Source organism: Callospermophilus lateralis, chromosome 6 (genome assembly GCF_048772815.1).
Source record: "Callospermophilus lateralis isolate mCalLat2 chromosome 6, mCalLat2.hap1, whole genome shotgun sequence".
NCBI classification, from domain to species: Eukaryota; Metazoa; Chordata; class Mammalia; order Rodentia; family Sciuridae; genus Callospermophilus; species Callospermophilus lateralis.
In genome coordinates, this window is record NC_135310.1 from 34,692,457 (window position 1) to 34,712,633 (window position 20,177).

The 20,177-nt window shown below is 33.2% G+C and overlaps 2 protein-coding genes across 7 annotated transcripts in view; one reads left to right on the forward strand and one right to left on the reverse strand.

Moving 5' to 3' along the window:
- Positions 1-5,446, reverse strand: part of Enpp3 (ectonucleotide pyrophosphatase/phosphodiesterase 3) — a 94,914-nt gene extending 89,468 nt beyond the window's left edge. For 4 of the 5 annotated variants that reach the window (XM_076859733.2, XM_076859732.2, XM_076859730.2 and 1 more), the window contains exon 1: positions 5,257-5,401. The gene's annotated coding sequence lies outside the window, so the exon portion shown is untranslated. Of the gene's footprint in view, positions 1-5,256 lie in introns of all 5 variants that reach the window. The other variant, XM_076859731.2, reaches the window with a different exon arrangement.
- Positions 5,447-5,671: 225 nt separating this feature from the next.
- Med23 (mediator complex subunit 23) overlaps positions 5,672-20,177 on the forward strand; it is a 39,972-nt gene continuing 25,466 nt past the window's right edge. The window contains exons 1-11 of one of the 2 annotated variants that reach the window (XM_076858243.2): positions 5,672-5,811; positions 6,143-6,174; positions 6,324-6,411; positions 8,532-8,656; positions 9,076-9,187; positions 10,696-10,794; positions 11,758-11,859; positions 12,250-12,319; positions 13,579-13,691; positions 15,576-15,671; positions 16,215-16,232. In XM_076858243.2, coding sequence (XP_076714358.1) covers positions 5,764-5,811; positions 6,143-6,174; positions 6,324-6,411; positions 8,532-8,656; positions 9,076-9,187; positions 10,696-10,794; positions 11,758-11,859; positions 12,250-12,319; positions 13,579-13,691; positions 15,576-15,671; positions 16,215-16,232 — 903 coding nt within the window. In that variant the 5' untranslated portion in view covers positions 5,672-5,763. The remainder of the gene's footprint in view (positions 5,812-6,142; positions 6,175-6,323; positions 6,412-8,531; positions 8,657-9,075; positions 9,188-10,695; positions 10,795-11,757; positions 11,860-12,249; positions 12,320-13,578; positions 13,692-15,575; positions 15,672-16,214; positions 16,233-20,177) is intronic. The other variant, XM_076858244.2, reaches the window with a different exon arrangement.

The following is a 20,177-nucleotide window of genomic DNA, read 5'->3' on the forward strand; positions in this document are numbered from 1 at the left end:
CAGTATTATTCTCATCACATCCTATCAGGGTATTTCCCATAACCATGATGATGTTCACTTTGATCATCTGATTGAGATGGTGGTGGCTGGCTTCTCCACTGTGACATTACTTTCTTTCTTTTTCTTTTTCTTTTTTTCAGCACTAGGGATGAAACCCAGAATCTTGCACATGCTAGACAAGTATTCTACCACTGAGTTTTAACCTCATTCCTGATTTATTTTTTGTACTTTTGAATTAATAAGTATTGTTTTTGTAGTTACACTGGAGCTGTTCAAGTATACTATTTCTCACCAAAACTTTAATTTTATTAATCTATGTATTTAGAGCTTTGTGGACTCATGGCTTGCAATTTTATCCAATTGGTTATAATCCATCATTATCACTGTTTTGATGCTCATGTTGTCCCTTATTTGGTCAGTAGGGATGTCTTCAAGTGCCACATCATTCTTTAAGAATTTTCTTGTTTTCTGGAAAAACAAGAGGCTTAATGTTCATTTTGTATATTCCCTGCCCTACCTCTGTGATCAGCCGTAACACCAGAGATTCTTGGTATTTATTTAGCTCTGGTCGAGTGCCCCTGAGTTCAATCCTTGGTCCCCCCCGCCCCCGCAAATGATCAATGAGTTTCTGCTGCTCCAAAACCCTACCATTTCCAGAGAAAGGGAACACACACACACACAAACACACACACACACACACACACACACACACATACATACATACATGTGTATGTATGCCTGTGTATGGGCATGCACATATTTACATATCTCATCTAGATGTATGTCTAAAACTTTCTACACGTTGAAAATTCTACAGTTCATATCAAAACCTCCAATTCCAAACAAACATCACTTCTCCTACATGTGAAATCTGACTCTTATAAACTTACTATTTTGGCTGACTTTAATAACACCACTTCATATACCCTGTCATGGTTGGATGTCTACTTCATCCCACTCAGGTATCTATAACCTCTACCTTAATACCCCCATGTGGAAGCTCTCTTCCTTCTTACCATCATACCAGTAGGCCTGGAAGACAGAATAAGTCAAAGAGAAAAATTCATCGGTTCCACATCCACTTTTTTACATACTGCCATACTAGTGTCTGTTGTATGTGGAACCGATGTGAATCTGCAATATGTATATGGGGTAAAAATGGGAGTTCATAATCAAAGGTATGAAATATGATATGTCAAGAGCTTTGTAATGTTTTGAACAACTAATAATAAAAAAAAGAATCAGAAAAAAAATTCATAAGCCTTAAATCTACTGAAATTACTTGCCAAGTTTCAGACTTGCTTGGAACTTATGATTCTTTGACTCCCTTCTTCTTTTTAATTCCCCCTTTTTTGAATGGAAATGTCTATCAGACATGCCTGTCCTACCATTGCATTTTGGAAGCAGATGACTTGTTATCTAGTTTTACAGGTTCACAGCTTCAGAGCTGAATTTTCTTTGGAATAAAAGATACATCAAGTCTCACCCATTCCTGATTTAGATGATACTTAGACAATACTTTATTATTATCTAAGACTTAAAAGTTGATATTAGAAACCGGGTGCGGTGGCACACACCTGTAATCCCAGTGGCTCAGAAGGTTGAGGCAGAAGAACCTCGAGTTCAACGTTCAGCAAAAGCAAGGTGCTAAGCAACTCAGTGAGACATTGTCTCTAAATAAAATATAAAATAGGGCTGGAGATGGGGCTCAGTGGTCGAGTGCCCCTGAGTTCAATCCTTGGTACCCCCCCAAAAAAAATTGATACTAGAATGCATTAAGATTTTAGGCGGGGCTGGGATTGTAGTTCAGTGGTAGAGTACTTGCCTAGCACATAGGAGGCACTGGGCTTGATCCTCAGCACCCCATAAAAAATAAATAAATAAAATAAAGGTATTGTATCCAAAAAAAGACTTTAGGGGTTGTTGGAATGAAAGTAAATGCATTTTGCATAGTGATTTAGGGGACCAGAGGGCAAAGTGGGCCGAATTGTGTCCCCCTGAAAGTCCTAATCCCTAATACCATTGAATATAGCTATATTTGGAGATAAGGTTTTTAAAGAAGTAATGTGAGGTCATTAGTGTGAGTTCTAATCCAATAAGACTGTTGTCTTTATAAAAAGAGAAAATTGGGATGTAGACAAGAACAAAGGGAAGACCACAAAAGACAAAAGAAGAAGATGCCCAAATACAAGTCAAGGAGAGAAGAGTCAGGAAAAAAAAAAAAAAACTCTACTAATGCCTTCATCTCAGATATCTAGTCTTCAGAATTGTGAAAAAATGATTTTCTATTTTTTAAGCTGCCCAGTTTGGTACTTTTTTATGGCAGCCCTGGTAAACTAACACACTACATCTGAATCTCAAAGGTATTCTCCAGAAGGAAACTTCATTCATGTGTGGTTAACAATGACATACAGTGGCTGTATCTGCACATTACAATTGTTAGGAAACTAAGTTTCTGTCAGGAATTACTGGGGAATCCTCACTTTATCATTCACTAGTAGCACATTTTTAACAGTTGGTAGATTTCCATAGCCACAAAAGAAGTGAAGGGAACTTTAGAAGACTGAGGCAAGAGGATGGCAATTTTGAAGTCAATCTCAGCCATTTAGTGAGTACCTAAGCAACTTAGTAAGACTCTGTCTCAAAATAAAAAATAAAAAGGGCTAGGAATGTTGTTCAGTGGTTAAGCACTCCTGGGTTCAATCCCTGGTACCAAAAATTAAAAAGAAAGAAAATAAAGTTTATCACCCACTAGGTATAACAGATGTATGAATGGTTGATAGTGATGGTGACATATAAAGAAAAGTGCACAATGTCAACAAAATATTAACACGTAGAATCCAACATTTAAAAAGGATTACATATCATGACCAAGTAGCATTTCTACTATGGAAGCAAAGGTGTTTCATCATTCAAAAGTCAATCAATTAAATTCACCACATTAACAAAGTAAAGGAGTAAATTTCTTTAAAATATATCATATAGCCCATCAATAGATGCAGAGAAAGCATTTGACAAATTTCCACATATCTTCAGAAAAATTCTCATTAATATAAGGGGACTTCCTTCAATATGACAAATAGACCAATGAAATGTTAAAGGCAATCAATGAAAAACATACAACTAACATCATACTTAAAGGTCAAAGGCAATTTTTCCTCTAAAATAAAGGAAAAGGCACAGATACATCCTCACCACTTCTATTAAACACAGTAATAATGAAAGTCCCAGCTGGTATAACAAAGCATGAAAAAGAACCAGCAAAAGATATATATTGGAAAAGAATTTGTTCCCTTTGCAGATGACCAGGATTGTATGCACAGATGATTCTAAGGGATCTATAAAAAACTACTAACATTAATAAGTGAAATCACCAAGGGCATAAGATAAACAGTTAATATACAAAAATCAATTCTATTTCTAGATGCTAGAAAAACACAATTGAAAATATATTTTAAAGGCTATTTGAAATAGCAAGGAAAACACTATAAAATTTGTAGAAACAAATTAACAAACCTGTACACTTTGGCAAGTCCAGTGCACCGAAAACAAAATATTGCTAAAAAATCTAAATAAATGGAAAGATCTGAAATATAATAGATTGAAAACTCAACATGGCTAAGGCATCAATTATCCCCACAATTACTCTATATACTTCATTTATTCCAATAAAAATCTCAGTATTTTTTGACAAGTTGATTTTGAAATTTATATGAATGCAAAGAACCTAATATAGTCAAAGAAGCATGAAAAAATAAAATTGGACAACTTCCACTATTTCAAGTCTTTCTTATCAGCTAGAGCATATTATGATATTAGCATAAGGACTGAACAGTAGAACAAAAATAAAATCCAAAAATAGACCCTTACTAATACAAGGCCATTTAGTAGAGAAAAGTTATTTCAATAAATGTTGCAGGATTGAATGGATGAGAACTGAGGTATGATTCATCTTGTGGCAAATTCCTCTCTATGGACCTGTGAAACCAGAAAACAAATTGTATGCCTCCAAAATACAATGGTGTGAAACACATAGGATAAGGCATTACTATTCAGAAATGGAGTAACACGCAAGTAAAAAGGAGTCATACATGCTCCAAGCAAATCTGAAATTTAGTATGAAAAAACTGCTCAAGAATAATCCCCTTGGACTTGATATTCTATCTTCTGGGCCCATCAGACTCTCAGTCCTGAATAGCTGTAATAGTCAGGAGTAGTTTTGCCTTCCTTTCACCATCCACAAAAATTAATTCAAATATATCAAAGCTAAAACTCTAAAGTTTCTAGGGAGAAAAACACTTAAGGTAGATACTAAATTTTCCTTAGGCTGCTAAACAATAACCATAAAATTAAAAAGAATAATAAACTCTACTTCATCCAAATTAACATTTTCTACTAAACATAGGAACAATTCTGAAATTGAGAAAGCAAGCTAAGATGGGGAAAAATATTCCCCATGTAAATATTAAACCATGAAAAACTAATTAGTGGTTATTTAAACTCAAAGTATGTGTCTTGTGGAGTGGGGGTTTGCTGCAAAGGGGCAACAGGAACTTTCCAAGGTGATATAAAATATTCCATACCTTGACTAAAGTGTTAGTTGAGCAAGTGTGAACCTTATCAAAGTTCATGGATCTATATTGTAAATAAAATATACATCAATAAAAAATAAGCATGGGGGGAACACATTAAGAAGCTCTGGAAATGTATAGTCAATTTTTAATCTGTGAGTGGATCATCAGCAAGCATAATGTAAAACTAATTTCTATTTTGTTATAAAATAAATATAAATCTTTTCTGACCACTGTACCTTCTTAATTATACAAGCCCTGGCCAATATTAAGATTTACTTGGCATTCACTAAGAATACACTAATTTGGACAACACAAAGAGTAAGCATGAAAGTTTGCCAAATAGTAACAAAAAATGTCTTAGAACTAAAATTCAATGAAATATAATCCACGGTAAGATTACCTGTTGAGCCTACAGAAAAGAACAATAGGTGGTTAGGGTATTTGGATTTTAATAATTCTGGCTCTATTAGCCTTCCAGCCCTCAACCAGTATTCAATAACTTGTAATTATAATTATTTTAGATGATTATGACTAAAAATAGTAAATATTATTATTTAATAATTCTAAACAAAAATCAATAATGATGCATTCATTCAGGGTTTTTTGTTTGTTTATTGTTGTTTTCCATGATTCAGTGAAAGCGGGCTTACTGTCCCTCACTGGGCTTAGGCTCTGAGGTTACCGTAGTTGAGAAGACATGGTCCCCATGGTCAAGAGAAGCGTGGTTTCAACTCCTCCAGAAGGTCGGCCACTCACAGACATCAGGTTGGTCCCACGTCAGCCCAGGCATTTTCGGTAGGCGGCAGCCTCTGACCTGTGCTTCTTTCTTTCTACCAGTTAGTACCAAATAGAAAGCTACTCCCGCTCCAGCCGGGAGGCGGCGGCCCGCAGTTGACGCGATTCGGGATGCTTTGGACTCAGCCGAGGAGGCGCTGTCGTCCAGTCCTCAGGCCGCGTTTCTCCAAACGGAACCATCAGGTTTAGCCACTGATTTCTAGGGGGTTTCATAAAGGGCGAACACCCGGACCTTCCCGGCTTCCGTACGGGTTGCTGTTGCAGGGCTCGGATGGAAGGAAGCGACGAGTGAGAGCGTTGGCTTCCTCCGGGAGACTCCGCCCCTGTGCTACTTCTTCCCGGTGCTCAGGCCAGTCTTGCACTTTGCCGGGCGCTCGGGAAAGACCGGGGGACGATGGTACAGATGGAGACACAACTGCAGAGCATTTTTGAGGAGGTGGTGGTGAGTGCATCTACCGGCAGCCTGGGATTTTTGCTCAGGAGCAGGTGACAGAGGCAGCCTCAGGAACTGGCCTGGGCAACCTCCTCTCCAGCCTCCCCTTTGTTTTGACACCAAGTGTGATTGCAGGGGATTAGTGATTCTCAAATTGCTGTCAGATGGAAGTGTCCTTTTGAATTCACAACCCCTTTGGGAACAGATCTAAGTGGTATTGTTAGTTTCAGCGCGTTACTGATTTAGGTGACTTGCTCTTTGCCACATTGTAAATATTTCGAGGGGGAGCCCTCTCCTCTTTTATTCGGGTAGTTTACTTGTTTTATTTTGCTTTTTACAGAAAACTGAAGTCATAGAAGAGGCTTTCCCCGGGTATGTGCATGGAAGATTTTTGTGGTTTTAATGGGATTATGTCGTTGTAAGATTTTACTTAGATTGGCGTGGAGGGTTATAAGATCCACTATTCTAGTTATTTAATTTTTTTTAAACTAACGGCAAATAATTGATTTTTGCTCTTATAGGATGTTTATGGATACCCCGGAAGATGAAAAAACAAAACTAATTAGCTGTTTGGGGGCCTTCAGACAGTTTTGGGGTGGTCTTTCTCAGGTGAGCACTGCATTTTTAATACATTCAGCCAGTGATTGTCGGCCCCTTTCATTTTTACAGTTACTTTGATGTTGCTGTTAAGATCTTTTAGTAAAGGAAGAAATAGAACTGCCATCCACTTTTATTCTGGTTTCCATTTTGTTTTTAAGTTGCATACTTAAGGGGGTAACAGAATTCACACTGATGACAGTACTGTGGGAGATGTTTTTAAAACTCTCTTGTTAGACTATATAAAACTATTTTCATGCTATTTTGGCTTAGTTAGTACACTTGAAAATTTTTCGGTAATAGATAAAAATTTCCTTTATTTACTTCCCAGTAAAAAAAATGCACAACAATGATACAAAGACACTACAGTAAAGATTCAAAGATGCTACAGTAAGGATATAAAGTTTCTATAATAAACATATGAAGACATTATAGTAAAATTGGGGAAAGGAGCAATAAACTTAGTAACAAAGAATAACCATCAGAATATCTTCTCATGGTTTACCGTAGGTGGTGGGAAATGAGATCTGTATGCTTGTGAGCCACAGGTGGTAAGATTTGCCACTCAGATGTGGATCATATAAATATATAAATATAAATATAAATACATTTCAAAATACATATATAAATGTAAATATACATTTATATTTAAAATTTTTATTTTGACTATTTTCAAGTAGATGTCTTTATATCATTCAAAATACAAATGATAAAAATGGATGGATCCAGTGACCAATCTGTCTCCTGTCTTTCTTAGCTAAGTCACTTGTTCTTTTTCCAATCTGAAGCCAGTATTCTATTTTTTTTTCTTCTAAAAGTAAGTATTTTTAATAGAATCTCTCTTTTTTTATTCAGTGCCTGAGATAGAACCCAGGGCCTCACACATGCCATGCATGTGCTCTATTATTGAACTATACATCGCCATCTCAGAATCATTTTTCTGGAATAGTCACATATTACTTATATTGCCCATTAATTAGCACCTTTTTTTCTCTTAATAATTTCTGGGGGTAATTTCATATCAGTCCATTAAGACTGATTCTTTATTTTATGTGGTCCTTAGGATTGAACCCTCATGCATGCGAGGCAAGCTCTTTACCACTGAGCTATAACTATACCCAACCCCAATATATATATAATTTTTATAGAAATTGTTTAAATTGCCATACTAGTTAGTTCTCCTTATATCCATGTATGAGTGTCTATTTCTTATAGCCTTTTAGTAGAGATTTAGTAACTTTTTGGTCTTTGTTCATCAGACACATGAGAAATTTTATCTCAGTATAGTTTTACTTTGCATTTCTCTCAGTAGTATTGAGCATCTCTCAAACATTTGAGTATTTTTAAATTCATTGAAAATTTTATGATGTAAGGTAGGGATGTAAGATGTAGATGTATGATGTAAGAAGAATATAATCTTCTTGTTTTCAAGAAGATTATATTCAAATGGGGGAACCAGAAATATAATTGGTATTTTAAAATCATGGTTATATATGCGATAACAGAAATGTTTGTAACAACAGAGAAGCAGGACTTACAATCTCTTCTTGAATAGAGATTTTTTTTGAGATATCCTAGAAGACAAACTTTGATATGAGCCCAACTTTTTGATATCAAACTTATAAGTTTTGCAGGTCAGAAATTTGATATGTCATTGGACTTTTAGTGGCCTCTTATTTGGGGTTCTAGGAATGAGACTCACATTGAATTTTCATGAGGCTAATGTATTAATCCATAATAGACTTTTTTTTTTCTTCCAGTGACAGAAAATTTTACATCTAGTGGTAAGGGCACTGCTAACAGTTCCTTATGTAGTTTGTTTTGACCATGAATGTTAATAAAAGCTTAACTACTTTTGGAGGTTCCATACAGTAAATGTAGAAATTTAACCTATATAATTGCAAGATGTTACACTTAATTTAACAAATAATAAGTCTGAATTTTTTCATCTTGGTTTTTTTTTAATCTTGCTTTTTCATCTGTAAGTGGATGAAATATTTTTCATGATAGATGAAAATACTTTCACAATGAAGTATTTCATTCATAGTCTTGATATACTCCCAGGTGTAGTATTATCTATTATTAGTTATAAAGTGTAATTTTAGACCTAAGATAATTTTCTAATTTTCCAGGAGTCTCATGAACAATGTATCCAGTGGATTGTTAAATTTATTCATGGCCAGCATAGTCCTAAAAGAATTTCTTTCCTTTATGACTGCTTAGCAATGGCAGTTGAAACTGGTCTCCTTCCACCCAGGTATGTTAAATGGTGGGTGTGAGCAACCTAAAGTATTTTCTTCTTTATACATTTTTGGAAATTGGTTGAAATCTTGTTGCACACCATCTTGGACAAATACAGTCTGCCACTAGCTGGTAGATGGTAAACACTTAACCAAAAGTTTTGATAATTTTCTTTCTCATAAAAATATGGTGAATAGTACTTAGTTCTACTTGGTGGGGTTTTTTTTATATATAAGCAAAAATAAATGTAAAAATGTAAAATGTTATATATGATCTAAAAGTATACTTAAGTAATAATGCACTTTCATGAAATATATTTGATATGACAAATATAGTACCTATAGTACACAAATCATAGCTATTTGTGAACTTTCAAAATTACATATTGTACCTGGAATGAGTATTTCTTTCTTTCTTTTTTTTTTTTTTTTATAGGATGGTTTGTGAATCTCTCATAAACTCTGACACTCTTGAATGGGAAAGAACACAGCTTTGGGCCTTAACATTTAAACTGGTTCGGAAAATCATTGGGGGAGTGGATTACAAGGTATTTTGTTTTTAATTATAAGAAGTTGTTTACAGACAAAATTAATTTTTCAGTATATACATCACACACACACACACACACACAATTTTTAAGTGAGAAACAAAGCAAGAACATTTACATAATGTGCCTATTTTAAGGATATAAGATTACTCTGGTTTTCCCAACTTTTCTCCACTTTCTTCTAAAATTCTTAAGATACAGGTAGCTAATATGTTTTTTTACAATGCAGTAGGGAAGTCACAAAGCAGAATTTGTGTTCCTTCATGCCTCTAGTCTTCTAATGTTGGAATATAAAGAGCACAGAATAGGGATGTGTGGAACTGAGAATGGACTTGGGCATTAATTGATAAAGGAAATAAGCCCTGCTTCACTTCCACCTTAATTTCCCTTGGACTTATGTTGTTTCTTAACTAATATCCTCAGTTCTCTGCTCTTGACAAAGAACAATATACAATCTCTAGTTGCATTTTATAATAAAGTTCAGGAGCTCTGTAGATGCAAAAGCCATTTTGCTTCATGGAAACACTTTTGGTATTGTTCTTTTCCAAAAATTGTCTATAACTGACCATATGCTTTATGTCTGCTTGTTCTCCAATCTGAAATGACTTATCAAATTATGACCTAACAGATGATTATTGGCTTAAATCATTATTTCACATAAAATTAATTCTAAGTAGGTTTTTTGGTTATTTGCTTTTTACTCAGGCTTACCAGTTTTTGCTCTCTGTTTACTTGTATGGTGTTTTATAATTATTCTTCTGTGTGTATTCCTTATCTTTAGAACTTGGAAACAGAATTTATACTCAATAAATACATGTGGAATGAAATTTCTTCTCTGTATGTCAGATAATGCAACTGGTAGATATGTGAAGATAAACAGAAAAGCTTTGTTGGATATGTTTGAGAAATTAGGGTATGTGAACAGTAAGAAGGGGAATAAAATTGCAATATTTTGAAAGCAGTGAGTAAAGAGTCATCTGCCAGAATGCTTATAATTGCTACCCACAGTTTCAGAGTGTTTTCAAGACCTGTTCAAATTCTTTCCTTCTTTTCTCTTCTTGGTACTGGGAATTGAATCAAGGGCTGCTTTACCCCTGAGCTACATCCCCAGTGCTTTCCAAGACTAGCCTGCCTCAGCCTCCTGAATCACTAGGATTACAGGCATGCTCCACTATGTCCAGCGTCTTAAAATATATTTCTGTACATTACATAAGCAAAGTTGTTTTTAACCTTTGTAATAGTAAGAAACTCCTCTAATGTTTTGAGGGCCAAAAAGATTTTAATTTTTATTTATAAGTGACTTTCTTTCTTTATATTGCAAGACGATATTTTAGATTTTCACTTTGAAGCATGACTCTTCTCTAAGGTTAGCATTATGGACTTAAATGTTAACTCTGCTTAAGAAAATTTAAAGGTATAACCTTAAAAGGAGTACATAATCCTGAAACCTTTGAGTGTCTTAGCTAACACTTGGATAAACTCAGTCTGTTTCTTTTTTCTTTTATCAGGGTGTTCGAGATCTCTTAAAAGTGATTTTGGAGAAAATCTTGACAATTCCTAATACAGTGAGCTCTGCTGTTGTACAGCAGCTGCTAGCAGCAAGAGAGGTAATTTAGACATGTTGAAATTCATTGATCATATCCTCAAAAAAAGCCTAAAAAAGTTTTGTTTGGGTCTATGCTTTTAAATTTATGATAATTTTAGAATGTTTCATTTAGACTCCCAGCAAAATTACTTTTATTTTTAAAGATGGTATTTCAATTTTATTAGATTTCAAAAGGAATTTTAAAATTTTAACTTAAGGTTTTTAATTGTAAAAACAACACTATAGATATTAAAGTATTTAAAATTATTACAATATCATCAGCCTATGAATCACTTAAAAGATTTTCTTGATTTGTCACTTATTTCATAAGAATTGCTATTTTGATCGATTGCTCTCCTAAATCTATGAATATTTAAAGCAGTTTTAAGGTATTTACTATAAATCAACATTTCATTCTATTGTTTATTATTCTTCATTTTTAGATGTTCTTTAAGGGTTTTCCTTCATGTTACCACTGAACTCAATAAGTCTATGAAATAATATATATATATTTTTTAACAAGTAAAAACTGTTTATGTACATTGTAGAATGGCTGAATCAGGTTTTTCAGCATAGATTACCCCATGCATTTATATTTTTGTAGTGAGAATAGTCTGCTTGTTAACAGATAACAATATTGTTATTATAGTTACCATAATGTAACTATGATATAATATATTGTTATTATAGTTACCATAGTGTATAATAGGTCTCCTGAATTTGCTCTTCCTGTCTAATTGTAGCTTTGCCCTTTGATCAACATCTCCCAAAAAAAGTAATTTAAAATTTTTTTTTTAAATTAATTTTATTTTTTTGGTGGTGGTGCTGGTGTATCAAACCCAGGGCCTCATACTCTGCCACTGATCTACATCCCCAGCAAATCTTTTTACTTTTTAATGTCCTTTATTGTTGTTGCCATTGTTGTATTTAAAGAGCTTACATGTGTGACTAGTCAAAAATAATGTTGCCCTTTTATTTTTCTTAGGTTATAGCATATATCTTAGAAAGAAATGCCTGTTTATTACCAGCCTATTTTGCAGTCACAGAGATCAGGAAACTATATCCTGAGGGAAAGCTTCCACACTGGGTAAATTTTATATTTTCCAAAATTTTAAAAGAAATTTTAATCAAAAATAGGTACATGTTATTATTTTTATGCTTATTTTTAAAAGTGTTTACTTTTATCGTCAGATAATATGTATTATTTTTTTGTCATTATGTATTTCTTTCATTTCCCCATTGAACTTTTGACAAAGTTTTTATGCCATTTGTTAAAAAACTATACAGTTACATCAAAAGGCTAAGGATTTGTGGTATGACTTGGTTTAATTCAGGGACAGATGAACAGGTAAATAATTGTTTGGAACGAAAAAAAAAAGGAGAGCTAATCTTTGAGTAATTTTCATGTGCTAGGCATTAATTAACTCTTTACATGTAATCTTGATCTTATTTGTTTTCTTTCTTTCTTTCTTTTTAGTTACTTGGAAACCTAGTATCAGACTTTGTAGATACCTTCAGGCCCACGGCAAGGATAAACTCCATATGTGGTAGGATTGTAATTTAAAATGTACTAAATAGTACCTGATTTTAGTGATCTGATTGTTGAAGAAAGCTGAAAGATAGTTTCTTATACATACATGTGTAGATGGCTTGTCATTTTAGTAACTCTCTAGGAGCTTAATAATAGCCTTATACTTGTTTTCAAGTACTTGTTGTGTTGTTTATAGGAATGAAAAAGCAACTGTGTGGCATGGGTTTGAGTTTCAAATTAAAAGAAGATGTGTTTCCTGGTAGTTAGAAAGAACTTTGAATCTCTAGACAACTGGAAAACTCAGCAGACCTTTCCTTCTGTGAAATTGTCATGAGAGTATGACCTTTTGTCATTAACACCTTTGTCCTTCATTGCATTTATTTAGTTTTCCATTTTCTTGTATTTTGTTTTGATTCTCTGATCTTTTAAAAATAACCATGTGGTATGGCAATCTATGTCGTGCACAAATCTACACCTAAGTATACTTTTTCTAAAAATTATGGTGGCCTTAGAGCTCTCTGGGAATATAGATTATATTTATTCTGTGATCAAGTATAGATCACTTCCTGTGAGCCAGGTACTATCTAGACACTAGAAATGAAATAAAAAAAACAACAACAACAACAAAAAAAAAAACTAGATAGATAAGTCTGAGGCTTCTAGGTTCTATAACTGAGTGATCACTGATGTCATTTAATGAAGTAAAGTAGTTTTTGAAAAGGATGATGTTGAGTTATACTTAAGACATGTTGAGTCTAAGGCAGGCCTGTGGGATATTTAGGTGACAGTATTCATTTGTCAGATATATGAACTGATGGTCAAATGCTACATCTAAAGCTTCTAGGGACATCTTGCATAAAGTTAATCGTATTGACTCTTGACCAGGGTTCTTAAACTTGATATAGTGCCATCTTTTAAATATTTTAAGCTTTTGTGCTACACAGTCTTGCAACTATTCAACTTTGCCATTGTACTGCAAAAGCTGCTTTTTTTGTAGTAAAACTTTATAAAAAGAGATGGCAGGCTAACTTCTGTTGGACAAAATGCAACATTTTGAGTTTGGGAGACCTATACAAATTGATCTTCATCCATCTGGACAAAATATAGGGAAAAAAAATATTTGTACACTTCAGTCTCTTTAAGACATTTTAAAAACCATTTTTAAACCAGTACCTGGTTCAGCATATATAGATATTTAGATATTTGTGGAGTGAATGAAGGACCTGACACTGCTATGTTCACATTTACTTTAAGACATTTTTGTGCTACATACAGGCCGCTGCAGTCTTCTGCCAGTTGTAAATAACTCAGGTGCTATTTGTAATTCCTGGAAATTGGATCCTGCAACTCTTCGTTTTCCTTTGAAAGGCCTTTTGCCATATGATAAGGTATGTTGTTAAATATAATTAAACTTCTGATCCATCTAACAGTATTCATCTAGATGTAAGATATGTGATGCCATCATTGTCTCTTTGTGGTCTGAACAAGTAAATATTGTACAAAGATTTATGGTTTTTCATGTTATTCCATCATCCAAATATATTCTACCATTTATGCTGTTTTATTTGTGCTTCTGTGGTCGATAAATACTTGAAGATAGAACACACAAATTTTAAAGTGATTCTTAGACTAAGGCCCTATATTAAAAAAGTGGTATAACCAGGATTTGATTATTCCTAAACTTTACTTTAGTGAGCAAGTCTTGAAGATTGGACTGATTACTTTTTGGGGGTGTAGAGTTGCTCTTACAACTCGTATCCACAGTAAACCAACTCTTGTTATAAAATTTTCTGCATTAAACAGTTACTCTGACTATTCTGTTTAAAAATGATCCAAGAAATCCTTTAAAACTAGTACTTGAGATGCTGGGGTGTGACTCAGCAGTAGAGCACTTGCCTAGCACCTGTGAGGCCCTGGGTTCGAACCTCAACACCACATATAAATAAATAAATAAATAAACAATGAAGGTTTTGTGTTCAACTATTTTTAAAAAAGAAGAAAACACTAGTACTTGAAGTGAATGCTTATGTTTAAATGCCCTTTTTGCAGATATTTTACTGTTTACTGTTAAAATGAAAAAAGGATCAGACTTTGGTAGCTGGGGTACAATGAGAGACTACAGCCTAATCGGAGTGAATTTACAGGAAAAGAAAATTTCAAGAGATTTATTGTAGTAACTATTGCTAAGGGGTTTTTTGGTTTGTTTGTTTGTTTACCTCACAATTATAATAGCAGAAGTTTTAAAAGATTTTCTTAAAAATCAGTACATAAATTACTCCTTCCTTCCTTCCTTCCTTCCTTCCTTCCTTCCTTCCTTCCAGCCAAGAGACCTATAAAAAATAAAACCAAGCTAACAATATGCAAATAATACTTAAAATAAAATTTCCGTTTACTTTATTGACATATTGTCTTCAACAAAATAGACATAAAAAATGATGTACTCTAGAAAACTTACTCAAAAAACAGTATGGCATGCATGGAAGAGTTAGAATAAACTTAGAATGAAATCTTCCTAAATTATTATATTTAATAAATGTTAACATTTTAAAATTAATATATTTTAGGTATAGGCCAGCTAAATTAACAAATACGAATTTATCTATATCTCTGAAAATTTGTATATTTAAGTGCCAAACAGTAATTTTGGCAATCTTATTAGGGAACCAGGAGATTGATCCTTTTATATTCAAGGCATATTGAATAAACTTTCATGTTAGTCATTTGGAAAAATAGCTGTAAACTCTGAAAAATATTTTACTTTTAAAATGTACCTTTTGGTATTAATTATTGTAAACTAGATTTGGTTTTCAGAAATTTTGTTTATATGCTTAGAAACTTTAGAAAATTGTGAGGTTTTCACATAAAGGAAGCAAAGATCTTAATGATGTTTCTCTAAAGAGACATCATATAGGAAAAAAAATTATATAAATTGACATTGTGAGACTCTAAAATTGAAAACTGTTCACCTTTTATTTTTTCAGGAAAGTAGAGGGGGATGTACACTAGGGAAGGGGATTAAAAGACCTGGTATCTTTATCTTTACCCTCTGTATGACCTACAGCAAGTCTCTTCTCCGTGGTTTTTAAATGAATGGTGGGAACAGATTGACTATAACCACTAAAATCCTATAATTTTTTTTCCACTAGATTCTGCCTACTGTGGGAAGGTAACAAGTGCCATTAGAGGATTTTTTAAAATCTCATTTTCAGATCATTTGCATTAATGCTTTATGTTTATCTTGAAGCAATAATTATTTTTTATTTTCTTTAAAGGATCTATTTGAACCACAGACTGCTTTGTTGAGATATGTATTGGAGCAGCCTTATTCCAGGGATATGGTCTGCAATATGCTAGGTTTAAATAAGCAGGTACTGTACTATGCTGGAAACTTAGTAAAATCTGCATAGAATCTGCACTATTCTTTTCTCTTTTCTTCGCTATAGCTAACTGAGCAAAACAGTTAAGAACTCTTTGGTGACTTTTTTTAGTATACAGTTTGTTAAACAGTATATTGTTTATTATTTATATATTGCTTTAAAAATGTTTAAATTAAAAAGGAGATATTTTTAAAGTTGGTTTATTTTGCATTGCTTTTTTTTCTATAAGGCCAGTTTCAAGTATACCTTTTGCCAGAGAAACCTACACATGACTTAACCAAAGTTTTTTACATTTTTGTTTGTTTGGGTCTCTATTTTTGTGACCTGGTATCTTCAGTGTGGCCTCCTTGCTGTTTTTTTTTTTTTTTTTTTGATGTGTGTTTTGTTGGTTTTGGTGGTTTAACATGTGGGAGGGTTTGTGCTGACTCTGGGTTCCTTGAGGCTGGCCTCATAGTCACTGTTTTGTCTTTTCTTTTTTTCTTCCTTTATTTTTGTTCTGTCCTGTCTTGTCCTGCCCATCCTCCAATGCTCTAGACCTTGAACATTGCTCAGGTATGTTCACAACCTTACTGTTGTATTGTGACTAACGATACGCTGGCCGCTTTGTAGCCACTGATTCCATTTAGAGAATACGTGTATGGTCGGGGCTTGAAATTGGCAGGACCATGCTGAGACCAAGGCCACTAAAAAAAATAAAAACTTCTTGGGATATGAGAGTTATTTTTGGTGGATGGTTTTTTGGTTTTGTTTTTGTTTTTTTTGGTGTTTGTTTTTTTTTAATATTCTTATTTTTTTGAGAGACAACACCTGGCACTCAATAAAGCCTGTCACTTTTTGATGGGTTATTTTTCCTTCCCACTCCATTTTAATATTTTCATAATTTAGAGCAAAAGCTAGCCTGATGGAATTTTCAGAGATGGAAAGATTTGTGGTAGCCTCTATCTTTCCAGGCTATTAAAACAAACAAATAAACAAACAAAAAGAAAAACTTATGTTGCTTTGTCTTAAAAACAAATTTAAATTAAAAAAAAAAGAGATAAAAGCACTTTAATAGAGCTACGCTGCTTTTAAAAGTTGGAGTGGTAAGCTTTATACAGGGAAGTCTTTTTTGGAAACATGGGGATTGACAGAGAAATGTCACACTCTTAGGTGACCCCACACCTCTTGACAAACACCCTTCTTTGTCAGTCTTTGCCAGATGTGTCCTCCTCCTAGAGTGGGCTCCTCTCAGTTGCAGCTCACTTATGGTGGGGGAATAAACACTATGGCCATACTTTACAAGCCAAACTCTTATGCAGTCCCAAGTCTGTTCCAGGACTTTTCACCTTTGAGATTTTAATCAAAATAGTGGTTCCAATTATTTTTGTTAAAAATTTTTGAGCCCAACATATTAAAATAGACCAGCTTTTTTATTTTAAAAAGACATTCTTGTTCTAGGTTATATAAAATAGCGTTACTGTTTGCAATACTATAGTGAAGGTTGTGCCAGTGCTTCCATTTATAAAGCCCTATTTTTAAGGACATATAGCTTGGCCATAAAACTTGCTCAGTGTTGAAACTTTGCATGCCAAACCTCACCCTAGTAGCAATATCTCTCTTATTATTTTAAGTTTTTTCTTCTGAAAAATTCACCAAGTTTCCTTGTTTGGACAAGCCTTTGTACATGTGAAATTGAAACTGCTTCACCACTAGAGTATCAGATAGTTACCTCAATATAATCTGTCAATTTAACTTCTTAAATATCAAGTTATTAGTTCTGGTCAACTTTCACTTGAGTTAGAGGTAAGTATTCAGCTAACTTTAGAAGAATGCTAGCATCATGCTATGTCATAAAATAATTTTTGCAATGAACTATAAGTCATACTCGACTCAATTTTTTTACAGATTGGTGGATAAATGTACCCATGGTCATTTGAGCTGATGTACCTTACCCCAGATATCTTTAGCTATCCATACCTTTTTTTCTTTTGGGGGCAGCTCAAAGTGTAAATTGATAAAACAATTCAGAGAAAAGTATTTCTGATCTGATTATTTCAATAACAAGTTTCAACCTAAAAAAAGTTTATGACTAAGACATAAATCCATAAAAAATAAAGTTTATAATGGAAATGCTGACAGAACATTATTAGTATTGGTCCCACTGTAGTGTAAACATTGTCAAAAATTCACAATTCATCAGTAATTGTTTTCATAGGAAACTGTAGTGAGGGGACTTGTAGATGGAAGATAATATGCTGAATTGACTTGATATATTATTTTTACCTACTGGAAAGAAGAGTACAAAATAGAACACACAGTATAAGAAGCATATGATTAAAAATAATCAAGTCATCTTATTATATCTTTTATCATTACAGAACTATATCCTGTACTATACTTTCTTGTCCTTTCTCTGGTAACACAATAATTTACTTAAAGCTTGAAACTTTTTAAAGACCTGTCCATATTGCATTTTCCAGTAGGAATTGGGCTATATTATTCTAAAATTGGTCATATTCAGAAGGTCATAAATAGCCCAGTTCTATGACTATCAGGTAGTGTTGGACTTAAATTCACAGTAAAACAGTCTTGTTTTATATATTTGAATGAGAGAATTTGTATTTTTTTTCCTACTGAATAAAAGCATCATAAATCTCAGCTCCTAAAGCTTATACCTAATGGGTATAAACTCTTAGTACCATATGACAGTTTATCTCAAACTAATCACTCAGTTTCCCTTGGAAGTTATTAACTGGTATAAGAATCAGATTCTGATTGGTAGCTTCTTTGGTTAAAGCAGAGAATTGATAAATGACACTGAAAAGAGATTTTTCCCTCCCAGCTTGTCCTGAATAGATATTGCTTTAAAATTGAGAAAGAATACTAAAATAATGATTTAGAATTAAGCCCTCCTAAGTACTGTACATTAAATTTGCATTGCAAAAGCAGTACCGGAACTGTAACATGAAAAATGTTAAGTGCCACTCAGTACAGGATATGAGATACTAAGATGAAAAACATTATAATTTACCAGCTTAAATAGGGTTGGAAAGAAATCAGGGATATAGGTAGAACTATTAATGCTTTTGCCTGGTTTTTAGCTGTTGTGAAAGCTGAAATTTTAAATAAAGTTTCAGTATAATTTGGGCTATTGTGAAGAAATAAAATTGTTTTTAGATTTAGGTATTCTTATTGGTAAAACAGGTTTTAACTAAGTATGCATATAAATAGTATGCAAACTAAAATACTAAATTTTATATGTCAGTATTTTGAAGGCTTACATTTACCAACACTTTCAGGAAGCAAGATGTACATAACTATAAATAGGAATAGTATCTATTGACTTGCAGAATTATCTTACCCTAGTGATTGATAATTAACTTTTATTCATAGGTCATTAAACTGCCTGGAAAATGTTCATTTGTTCCTCTGTGTAAAAATGATGTATGGTAAAGTCTTAATTTTTAATGTACTTATTTTTTAATAATTATTTTAATTCAATTAGTTTTTAATAATTTAATGAACCTGTTTTTAATAATCAAAAACTAAAAATTTATTTGTGAATAGCAACATGGATCATTTTATAGTTCAGACCTTTCTTTTTGGATATTACCAAAATTGTCAGAGAAACAAAGCAACATGTCTTAGACTATCTTTGAAATTGTTTTGAGAAATATCCTTGGTTTTAACCAAAAAAGTCTAGGAAATTTATAGTTAATCCTATTGGATATTCTACTCCCATCAGATAATAAGACATGAGGTACCACAGAGTTTTCTGTTTGGATTTAAATCTTAACAGAAAAGTTAGGGATAATCTTGAATAATGGCATATATTGAAAGACCATCAGCTTTAACTGTAACTGTTTATACATTGTCAAAATTTTAATATTTTTGGTTTTTCTTTTTAAATTATTAAATAAATGACTTATGATGACATGCCTAAAAACATGTAGGTGACAATCTAGTTTTAAAAAACAATAGCTAATACTAAAAAGGGAAACTCGAAAGTGACCCAGGTGTTAAATACCAGTTTTATTTACTTTATACTTTTTTCCTGAAGTAGATTGATGGATGACCAACATGAATGGAGAAATAGATGATAAATTATTTAATTTCCAAACTAGAAGCAAATTCCCATCACTAGTGAAAAATTCCTACTGGAAATCCTGGCTTTATTTCTTTTCACAAATTTTTCTGACTCTTGTATACTTTGAATGATCTCACTCTAAATTTGTGTTGTCTGACACATTTCTTAGGTTGTTGGTGGTTGGCAGAACTAGTGAATTTCAAGCCCTGTACACAGTAGTTTTGCATGCTGGTTTAAGAAATAGTCTGTAGTGTTGTCTGTTGCACTTTGCTCTGCTTCATAATGACAATTACATTTGGAGGAAAAGTACTGTAGTCTCAACTGGTGGTGTTAATATTGCTATTTGTAAACCTGTAATGTGGTTGAACTGTGATCATGGCATTGTGTTTTTTGAAAAAAAATATGAAACAACCATTGATGCTTACCGTTTG